Raw genomic sequence first — 12,199 nt, forward strand, 5'->3', positions numbered from 1 at the left:
TTCCTCTTCTCTGTGAATGAACTTTAACCAACACTTACTTTTCCGTTTCTCACTTTTTTTTTTTGAAGGTTTCCGTTTCTCACTTGTATGCATGCAAGTTGAATTAACCCACCTATGATATTTCGAAACTTAAATCAAATTTAAACGCACAGAAATCATGCACGGTAATCAAATCTGTAGTTGGAAATGGCATCTCCTGAAGAAATATTCTATTATTGTTTATAACTCATTTGACTATGACATTTTGTCGATTAATTTTTTTTTAAACACAATTAATACAAGAAGGCTAAAATACATAACAAACATCTTTTGCTAGGCGACGGAATCGACAACACTATCATCACAGGAGACCGTAGCACTGCCACGAGTTGGAATACTTTTAAGGATAAATTACACTCACGCCCCCTGAACTTTTGACCATTTAACAACGTGGTCCCTACTTTTATTTTTGAGATTTGTAAATAAATAGCCACTTAATAAGGTCTTTTAAAATAATAGCCATAGTTTTTTTTTTATTAAGCAATTAGCCCAAAAAAATTAATATACCTAAAATACCCTTTTCCCCAATTCATCCAATTCATCAGAGAGAGAACCGTAACAGAGAGGCCAAACCCAAATCAACTCTATCCCTGCGAATCCCATTCTTGATCGAAATCAAAGGCGTTCGATGAACTTCACGGTCAAATTCAACAAAACCTAGCGCCACCAAAAAAAAAAAACATTCATCAATACGAATTCAGGATCTCAAACAAATATTTCAATTCCATTGACAAAAAACAAAAAACTGCATACGATGCGACCGAAGAAAGTCCACAGCGAAAAGCCATGGATCGGCGGAGAAATCGTCGTCGGCGCAAAGACCATCGCCGTCGATAGCTCTCCTTATGTACTCCTGAGTGGGGAGGGGATCGCCGGCTAGGTCACGGCGGTGCATGGCGGACTGCACGGCGGCGGCGGGGCCGGGAAGGAGAGGTTGGCTATGGCGGCGCTTGCAAGGCCGGAGAAATGGGAGGTCGGAGTCGTCTACGTCTAGGGCTTCCCAGGGCTCCGAGTCTTGCTTTTCGTCTACCATTTGCGTTTCTGAGAGTCAGAGAGGTCTCTCTCGCCGTTCATCCTCGTCGGCCGGAACGATCCGTCGTCGCTCCTCGCGACGGCGATCAAGGCGGCGTCGCACCACGCCGCGGCGGCGATCTCGTGGATGGCGGCGGCGAAGTCGACGGACGAGGAGACGGCGGCGGCGCTGGCGCAGTGCAAGGATAGCTACGGCGACGCGATCGATAATCTCAGGATCGCGTCGGAGGCGATTAACCAGTCCTATTGGTTTTTTGCGCGTCGGATAGCTATGGCAACGTGATTAATTGAAACAAAAATATCTCCGAAGGTTTTTTGGGGAAAAGGGAAAAGGGAAGAGAACTTAATTGGGAAAGAGTGGTGGCCAAGAAGAAGTTTCTCTAATAATTTAATATCTTTTGAAAATCACTTTTCTAATAAATGTTAAGATCACGTGTAAAGAAAGGATTAGGCCATTAGAAAGAGAGAATACAGATGAATACGTAGCTTAGCGTAAATTCTTTGACTTTTTGTAGAATAAGCTTTTCATTAATAAATCGTATTTACTGTTAGATTAACCAGTCGTCATCTTTGATATTTTTCTTGTTAGATTAACTAAAAAATGTTATAATTAATCGTATTTACTATTGTTCTTGTTACGGTTAATCGTATTTACTATTGTTCTTGTTACGGTAAATAAGATTTATTATTGTTCTTGTTACAGTTAATAAGATTTACTTTTGTTCTTGTTTCGGTAAATAAGATCTAATTTTTGAAAGCAAGACAATAATCTATAAGGAATGATTTACTCAATGGTTAATATGATTTACTGTCGGATTTACTGTCATCGATTGTTCACGGATATAATTAATAAATCGTATTTACTGTTAGATTAACTAGTCCTCATTTTTGATATTTTTCTTGTTAGATTAACTAAAAATTGTTATGGTTAATCGTATTTACTATTATTCTTGTTACGGTTAATCGTATTTACTATTGTTCTTGTTACGGTAAATAAGATTTATTATTGTTCTTATCACGGTAAATAAAATTTACTTTTGTTCTTGTTACGGTAAATAATATTTACTTTTGTTCTGGTTACGGTAAATAAGATTTATTGTTTTCTTGTTACGGTAAATAAGATTTACTATTGTTCTTGTTACGGTAAATAAGATTTACAGTTATTCTTGTTACGACAAATAAGATTTACTGTAGTTTTTGTTATTGTTAATTAGATTTACTATTTTTTTTTGTTATGGATGATATTATTTACTATGATAGTTAATAATATTAACTTAAGGGTATTATTAGAATATTGAAATGTTGTCATGATAAATTGGCTATTTTCCTAAATATATAAATAGTTGGGCTATAATTTTAAAGTAGGGGTGTTATTTTGGCTAATTGTTTAGTCGGCCCTTTATTTTTCTTGCAGCGTCGCCCTTAAATTTTCATATTCTTACAAACTTAGTCCTTCCGTCAAACTTTTTCTATATTCCGTCTATTTTAACTTGTGTAATTGACATATTACAACTTGAATATTTAAAATTACCTATATATCCTTTATTTAATTATTTTATATTTAAAATTAATAAATTAAAAAATTTCATTTTTCATTTTGTTTGTTGTCTTTTTTTAATACTTATTTTTTATACATTTCCATTATACTTTTTTTTTCACGATAATAGAAAATTATAATAAATAATAATTCATTTTTACAATTCATTTTTATTAAAAATTCATATTTTACATAATTATTTTATTTTTATTTTTTTATATAATACATATTAATTTTTAATAATATTAAATAATTATAAAATCAATTTTTTTGTTATTTTACAATTTAGTCCCTGTTTAAATAGTCACATGCCAATCACATGGGCAAAAATAGATGGATTGTTGAGAAAAATAGATGGAAGGACTAAGTTTGTAAGATTGTCAAAGTTCAAGGGTGACGCTGTAAGAAAAATAAAAATAAGGACCACATTGTTAAATGGTCAAAAGTTCAAGGGGCATTTATGTAATTTATCCTACTTTTAATTCCGCCACTTTCTGTAAGTAAATTGCTATATATATATATATATATATATATATATATATATATATATATATATATATATATATAATAAGTCGCTCATCACTATTTTTCTTATTTTGTATTTAACCAAATTGTTTGCTTAATTAAAAGACTAGGTAAATTGTATGTACAAATAACTTATAGATAGAATTGGCCGAGTTTGAAAGTTGTAAGATATTTAATTAAAGTCTGGTAATATATAAATGTCAATAATAACTTGAATTAATTCAATTTGTATACTATATAAGAGTTGCCTCTAAACTTTTTACTATGAAAAAAAGTCTTTGACTTGTTATAAATATAAGGTGTAGGCGGAGAAAGGGTAGGGTTATGGGGATGGACGTGACACGCACGGCAGGGGTTTCAGGCAGTGGCATTTCGACGCTCAGTTCTACTGCTGCAATGATGCATGCGGCTGTGCTAAATTTTGCCTCGTTGGTTTTAGATAAAACGTGTCACATGTATGATATATCTATATATAAACTAAATATTAAGAAATATAATTGTTTACCGGAATCTCCATAATGATTTTTATGAGCAAATAAATTAGAAAACGACATGGAAGTGTTCCACGAAAACAAAATGAATATATGTATCTTTTATATGAATATATTCTCATGTACATTATAATTATAATGTGTATATATTTGAAAATGTCTTATATTTACATGTACATTATAATGTGTATATATTTGAAAATGTCTTATATTTACATGTACATTATAATGTGCTATGCTTCACATCTCTGACTATCATTGATCGTGTTTGGTTGCCTGGTACGGTATTGGAATGACACACTTCCTATACAGGCTAGTGGGAATGCTGGCTTTTGAAAATTATGAATTTGGTCGTGATAATGGGTCAAATCAACTACGCACGGATTTGGAGATCAATGGACAAGAATTTCTTTACGTGTATGTTTTGTTTTCTTTTTGTTTTGTTTTTCTTTATGTTTTGTTTTGTTATGTTTTTAATATATACGACTTTGTTTATATAGGTACGAGGCAAAGTTGGCTGAAGAGGAATTTGAACAAATGTATTTATTTGATTTGTATATTCGATTTTTTAATTTTTTAAAATTGACATTAATGACGTCATAGTTTCTTTTTTAAATAGGAGTACTGAAACGAGATTAGAACGAGGGCATGGTAGAATTCAATCGCTTATCCATTTTGTCCATCATAGACCATGAATTCCACATCGCTCGTTACAAGGTGATGCGACGGCGATGAGCGTTAATCATGAGTAGACAGTATTTGAGATTGCAAGGAACAACATCGAGCCGCTCAGCGTGATCCAAGTGTTTTTCCAAGTGGAAATATATTGTAATATAACATTATAATAAATTTTCTTATATTTAGAGAAATTAGCTGCAAATTGCATTAAAATAAGAAGTTCCCTTGATAAGTGGTGCTTGATGTGAATTCAACTTATGCAAAAAAATTAGTGTGATTATAAAAAAAAACTAATAGATTAGTGCGGTGGTCAAGCTAGTCGACGACCCTCAGACCATCGTCAAGAACCGTGACAAGGATTTGATACTCATTGAATATCTGTGGCTCTTATATGTGTGTGTATATATATAATAACCAATTTATTTGAATTTTTTTAGCTATAATTATTAAAAATATGCAATAAGAAAGGATTGTTATCGATTCCTCTGTTTGTCCTGGAGATGTCTATATTTTGGGAGCGTGTGATGTGAATTCCGTCAGTGTTGGGACTACTACCGGGAGCGCTCACAGTCATATTGTGAGCGTTGACCTCAACGCACTCTTGGAATTGGACTTAAATTTGTTGTGCGTTTACTATGCTCACGTTTCTCATTTCCAACCGTTGACATCGTTGAAAAGTTAGAGCCTAAAAGAATGAATACAATATACGAATATTAAAATTGTGATATATTTATTTAACTTCATATAATTATTTATAAACTCTTACTGTTGGAGCTTCTGTTATGCAAGGCTGAAAATAAAACCAAGAACAAAAAACAGATTAGTCAGTATATAAATACTTAAATTATGTCATTTATAGCGTAAATAAATTGGTAACAATTTAATTCTTTTACCTTTGATTTTTTTCCATTTACATGTCTCTACCCACCAAACCTTTCCGTTATCATCGATAGTATTACCGCCTTCGATGACTAAATCGTTGACTCCGACAAACGAAAGCCAATGTCGAGTGTCCGAATTATAGTCTGACCGATTCTTTGATGCTATTATTCTCCCAATAATATGAAATTATAAGGTATAGTTCTATATAGGGCCACTAAATTTGATTGGCCCAACCATGTAATCCTTTAGAGGAACGATTAGGAGCGTCTCTTCATTAGAAGCACAAATTTGTTGCCAAGCCTTGTTAAACGACTATACAAATAACCCCATTAAAATATTAATATGTTAATATGGATTTAAGTTTAACTAAACAAAATTGTTAAAAAAAATTGAATGTTGTAATTTAGTTTTGTTCTTACGTCGAAGTCATCGTCGTTTCCGTTCCCTTTGGCTCCAAAATCATCGACATTGATAATATTCGAAGCTCTATTATTATTGTATGAGTGTGTGTACTGCCACCATAAGTTGGCGTACGTGAACCACTCTTCGGCAGCACCACCTGTCAGGGTTTTAAAAGTCAACTACTCTTCAAAATCATAAGAACATTAAATATTAATGAATTAATGGTTCGTAAAAAAACACATTTACTTACCTAAATACTCTTTTACAATGTTCGGGTTCTCCATCTTGGTAGTAGCGTTGACAAAACTCATAAAAATGAAAAACAGTATAATACTCATTTTGAGTTCCATTTCAAAGTATAATACTCATTTTGAGTTCCATTTCAAACGTAATCGAATTTCTTATGTATTGTGAACTATGTGTCTTACTCTTATTTATAGAGTAACAATGTGTATAAGTCTTTCCATATATAACAACGTGTATTGTGAAATTCTTTATTATGTCCATGAAACATGACACGTTTTAAATTAAAGAAGATGGTTGGTAGGATGAGTCAAGCAAATTGCTGGAGGCCATCCACGGACGGGGATGATCAGATTATGTACCTTCATTCTCGGATAATGTGTTAAAAGTATTTTTATACATAAAAACATAAATTTAAAACAAAAAGTTCGTATTATTTTATTTTAAAAGGATTGGGTCCGAACCGGACCTAATTAAGGTTCGGGCCGGGCCCAAGTTTGACTTTTTTTAGGGTCCGAGCCAGACCGGACTTAAGGGTCTATACTTTAGGCCCAGTCTATACTTTAGGCCCAGTCCAGACCCTTCATGAGGTCCGGTTTGGCCCGACTCTTTTCCAAAAAAAAAAAGCCAGCCCGAATCGGTTAACCCACAAGCAGTCCAGCCCAATTGACAACACTAATCTACATCAACACCACAATAAAATTTTACACTCCATTACTTGTATGAATTCTCTAAAAAAAATCAATGGGAGCTTGAAACCTTATTACTTTAGGTTTCTATGTATAAATAAAATATATACATATAGATATGAAATGTTTTATAATCACTGCGCACAATTTCTTATATCAATTTTAAAGCTTTGTTATGGATTTTACATATCAATTTTAAAGCTTTGTTTTGTTTTGTTATGTTTTTAATCTATACGACTTTGTTTTTATAGGTACGAGGCAAAGCTGGCTGAAGAGGAATTTGAACAAATGTATTTATTTGATTTGTATATTCGATTTTTTAATTTTTTAGAATTGACATTAATGACGTCATAGTTTCTTTTTAAATAGGAGTACTGAAACGAGATTAGAACGAGGGCATGGTGGAATTCAATTGCTTATCCACTTTTGTCCATCATAGACCACGAATTCCACATCGCTCGTTACAAGGTGATGTGACGGCGATGAGCGTTAATCATGAGTAGACAACATTTGAGATTGCAAGGAACAACATCGAGCCGCTCAGCGTGATCCAAGTGTTTTTCCAAGTAGAAATATAATGTAATACAACATTATAATAAATTTTCTTATATTTAGAGAAATTAGCTGCAAATTGCATTAAAATAAGAAATTCCCTTGATAAGTGGTGCTTGATCATTTTGTAAGTGTTACTAATCTCTTTGTTGAGTTATTTTATCAATGTAGAACTTCTTTTCTTCTAATTTTCCATCTTGATGTGAATTCCACTTATGCAAAAAAATTAGTGTGATTATATAAAAAAAAAACTAATAGATTAGTGCAGTGATCAAGCTAGTCGACGACCCTCAGACCATCGTCAAGAACCGTGACAAGGATTTGATACTCATTGAATATATGTGGCTCTTATTTGTGTAGATCCACTAACGATAGATATGCAATCAGCACCTATAATATATTTGTGTATATATATACAATAACCAATTTATTTGAATTTTTTTAGCTATAATTATTAAAAATATGCAATAAGAAATGATTGTTACCGATTCCTATGTTTGTGCTGGAGATGTCTACATTTTGGGAGCGTGTGATGTGAATTCCGTCAGTGTTGGGACTATTACCGGGAGCACTCACAGCCATATTGTGAGCGTTGACCTCAACGCACTCTTCGAATTGGACTTGAACTTGTTGTGCGTTTAGTATGCTCACGTTTCTCATTTCCAACCGTCATTGTTGAAAAGTTAGAGCCTAAAAGAATGAATACGATATACGAATATTAAAATTATGATATATTTATTTAACTTCATATAATTATTTATAAACTCTTACCATTGGAGCTTCTGTTATGCAAGGCTGAAAATAAAACCAACAACAAAAAACAGATTAGTCAGTATATGAATACTTAGATTATGTCATTTATAGCGTAAATAAATTGGTAACAATTTAATTCTTTGATTTTTTCCATTTACATGTCTCTACCCACCAAACCTTTCCATTACCATCGATAGTACCACCGCCTTCGATGACTAAATCTTTGACTCCGACAAACGAAAGCCAATGTCGCGTACGTGAACCACTCTTCGGCAGCACCACATGTCAGGGTTTTGTTAGTCAACTACTCTTCAAAATCATAAGAACATTAAATATTAATGAATTAATGGTTCGTAAAAAAACACATTTACTTACCTAAATACTCTTTAACAATGTTCGGGTTCTCCATCTTGGTAGTATCGTTGACAAAACTCATAGAAATGAAAAACAGTATAATACTCATTTTGAGTTCCATTTCAAACGTAATTGAATTTCTTATGTATTGTGAACTATGTGTCTTTCTCTTATTTATAGAGTAACAATGTGTATAAGTCTTTCCATATATAACAACGTGTATTGTGAAATTCTTTATTATGTCCATGAAACATGACACGTTTTATATTGAAGAAGATGGTTGGTAGGATGAGTCAAGCAAATTGCTGGAGGCCATCCACGGACGGGATGATCGGATTATGTAACTTCATTCTCGGATTATGTGTTAAAAGTATTTTTATACATAAAAACATAAATTTAAAAAAAAATTCGTATTATTTTATTTTAAAAGGATTGGGTCCGAACCGGACCTAATTAAGGTTCGGGCCGGGCCCAAGTTTGACTTTTTTTAGGGTCCGGACCGGACCGGACTTAAGGGTCTATACTTTAGGCCCAGTCCAGACCCTTCACGAGGTCCGGTTTGGCCCGACTCTTTTCCAAAAAAAAAGCCAGCCCGAATCGATTCACCCACAAGCGGTCCAGCCCAATTGATAACACTAATCTACATCAACACCACAATAAAATTTTACGCTCCATTACTTGTATGAATTCTCTAAAAAAATCAATGGGAGCTTGAAACCTTATTACTTTAGGTTTCTATGTAAAAATAAAATATATACATATAGATATGAAATGTTTTATAATCACTGCGCACAATTTCTTATTTCAATTTTAAAGCTTTGTTATGGATTTTAAATATATATATATACATTTGGAAATCGCCACATACTAGAAAACGACACTACAGAGATGGCATAGCCGTATAAAGGGCTCGGTTCAAACATATGGTGACAAACTTAATTTAAGCCTAAGGTCATATTAATTAGGCCCGACCCTCTAATAAAAAAGTTTAGGTCGGGCTCGGGTCTAAGCCTTGTTTGAGCTTGAAGAAAGGTCGGGCTGGGCCGGTCAGGCCCTTTTGACACCTTTAGATGTCAATAATAACTTGAATTAATTCAAAATTTGTATACTATATAAGAGTTGCCTCTTATTTTTTTACTATGGAAAAAAGTCCGACTTGTAAAAAAGTATAAGGTGTGGACATTACGGGGATGGATGTGACATTCCATAACACGCACGAGCAAGGATAGCACATCACAAAACTAATTAGTTGACTTGAGCTCATGTAGAATAGCATATTAACACATCATATAGCAATTTAATCGCTAACCCTAAGTTTTCTGTCGTTTTTTTTTAAATATCCTTTCTCATTTTTTGTCGTTTCTCGCTTTCCTGTCGTTTCTTATTTTCTGCCGTTTCTTTTTTTCTGTCGTTTTTTGTTTTCCTGTCGTTTGATCATCTATGTCGTTTCTCGTTTTTATGTCGTTTTCTTGTCGTTTCTCGATTTCCTCCTTTCTCGGCTTTCTGTCGTTTCTCATAAATAAGCAATAAAAGAGAAATAACTCAGCAAATAATATGCAATAAAAGAATAATAAAGGTAAGCCAATTAAATTGGTAACTAATATCCTTAGAATCTTTCCCCAAATCTTGCTTTTGCTTTGACCTTGTCCTTGTAAAATAGCAGTGGAGACTTGCGTCTGATAAAATAGCAGCCAAGGGAAGAAAGAAAAGAAAGAGAGCTAGAGTATGAAAACAGTGTTACACATCTGATACTTTCTATAAAATTGCTACTTCTCAACTTGTATCTATCAAACTTTTTTTTTTTCAAACATTAACAAGCTCCGGCTTCCAAAAGTTCAAAGAGGCTTTAAATGTATCAAGGAAAAAAACAAGTGGTCCTTATGGAGGTGCGATTTCTACCGGAGGAAATGACAATCTCATCTTTTACGATCACACAGCTGGTAAAAAAAGAGTAAAATGTGAACTATACGGGTTTTTAGTTTAAAAACAAAAAAAAAGGCTAACTCGAGGTCGTCCATGGCAGGTTGACACTGCTGTATAGCAGATTACGAAACAAACGAGGTTTGGAAAAAAAAGACCTAAGCTTCAATTCCCACTAATTTGAAAATGAAGCAAGTTCGAAGCTCGTTTGATTTTGATTTATAACAAAAAAAAAAAATTGAAGCAATGTCAAAGTCACCTGTTGTATAGCAAGAGCCAAAAGCGCCGTATCGGAGAGAGAACACAAATTAAGCTCAACACCGAAATGATCATAATAATAATAAAACAATAGAAGGTCCTAAGACCACAACGAACCCCTAATTATATTATATTGCAGGTTAAAAAAGCACAGGCTTCTTTGCTCTTACGAATGAGAGGAATGAGGGACGGCAAAGGAACTAGCAGCAGCGACGGAGAAAGGGTTGTCCGGAGATCGACTGTTTGACCAACTCTGATTTTGGGCGCTTACCTTTTCTTCGAAATCATCTTCAAACAGAGTAAAAGAGTTTATGGAGGGACTCAAATTAGGTATTTAAACCGTAGAGCAGATCTACACAGATTTAAAACCGTAACTTTGATGTTTCTACAACTCGAACATCAAGCGCCGATCACTTTCAAGGACCCAAGTCAGAGTCCCAAGATCGGAATACAGCACTCATTTAATTGTGTTTCTTTTAATACACTTTTCTGTCAACTTTTCAGATCCCATCAAAAGTTTCTTCTGTTACTTGATTTTTAGGCAAAAAAAAAAGAAAAGAAATGTAGAGACTTGTCCATGTTGTATGAGCAATCAGGAAGTATTTTTCAATAGCAGATTGAACAGATAGCGTGTCAATTGTGTCACTGGGAAACTTCAATAAAAAATTTCACTTTATAAACATTATATTATTGTTTTGGTAGGATCATTCCTCCACTCTGTGATTTGCATTCCATCAAACCTTTGGTTAATCAAACTCTGTAATGACAAAGTAAATTAAATTTTCAAAATAAAAGTTTAAAAATCTCAGCTTTAATCACAAGCCTAAAGAAATTCATACGTGACCAAGTCAAGAATTTTATCAATAAAGCGAAGCCTTCGTAGAACACTGGAAATAAAAACCAATAATATTCATATGAACAGAACAAAAGAATCTATCTATAGTATAAAATAAAAAAAAATAAAAAAAAAACTTGTGGTAAAATGAATGAATACACAATGAATCAATCTCTTAGCTATATCTCAAGAATGAATGAAACAATTAGAAGAGACCGAACAATAGAGAGAATCCGAGGACTATGAGCCATACAATGTGAACCAGAAGCAGAGCCTGGGCGGAGAGAGGGGCGGCGCCGCCATTGCCGACCTGGCAGAAGCCGAGCTTGGCGACCTTGACTCCGGCGCATCGAGCGTCGGCGCAGCCGCACCAGTACGTCACTCCGTCGGCGCCGCACACGGGGTCCGTTCGGAAGCACTTCACCGGGCACGAGTTCGGGCGATTCTCCGGCTCGGCGGCGCAGGGCTCGCCGTGGTCGGAGGGAAGCCGGATCTCGCCGCCGTCGGATCGTACGGCGGCGGGGAGGACGATCATGGCGGCGATGAGGACGAGGATGGTCGCGGAGATAGGACCGATCCTCTTCATCTTTGGGAGTTTGGGAATTTTCAGTTTCTAGGGCTTTTGCGGAATTGGGGATTTTTTTTTTTTTGGTTGAATAATTCAAATGAAACGAATAGAGAAAGTCGAAATAAAGACTAAAGTGTGGGAATCAAAGGAAGTAATGTGGTTCGGTCGTCCGTTGGGTTATAGCTGTTATGTGGGTCCCGCCATTTGTTTTCCAGAAGAACATCACACTTTTTTCAATACCTTTCTTCGCTTTTAAATAAATATTAATAATAAATACCTTTCTTTCATTTTAACCATGAGCAATTGCTTAATTTGCCAATAATTTCATAACATTTTCCCACTTTCACCGAAAGACTAATATGACCCAAAATGCCACCGAGATGTCAACATTGTTGATATTTATGTCAACAATATTGACATCTCATAGTGAAGAGAAAAAAT

The 12,199-nt window shown here is 34.4% G+C and overlaps 1 protein-coding gene across 1 annotated transcript; it reads right to left on the reverse strand.

Annotated features, from left to right (window-relative positions):
• Positions 1-11,175: 11,175 nt before the first annotated feature.
• On the reverse strand, positions 11,176-11,905 carry LOC149380520 (serine protease inhibitor, Kazal-type family protein). Its single transcript, XM_089603600.1, has one exon. It carries the CDS (start codon positions 11,774-11,776, stop codon positions 11,396-11,398), a length of 381 nt encoding a protein of 126 aa, XP_089459726.1. The 5' UTR covers positions 11,777-11,905; the 3' UTR covers positions 11,176-11,395.
• Positions 11,906-12,199: the final 294 nt, after the last annotated feature.

Source organism: Urtica dioica, chromosome 12 (assembly GCF_054948205.1).
Source record: "Urtica dioica subsp. dioica isolate 48M chromosome 12, U.dioica_male_clone48M_v1_H2, whole genome shotgun sequence".
Lineage (NCBI taxonomy): Eukaryota > Viridiplantae > Streptophyta > Magnoliopsida > Rosales > Urticaceae > Urtica > Urtica dioica.

Bases quoted from the DNA above. Each gene is read 5' to 3' on its own strand.
- LOC149380520 (XM_089603600.1), bottom strand. From the start codon at position 11,776: ATGAAGAGGATCGGTCCTATCTCCGCGACCATCCTCGTCCTCATCGCC.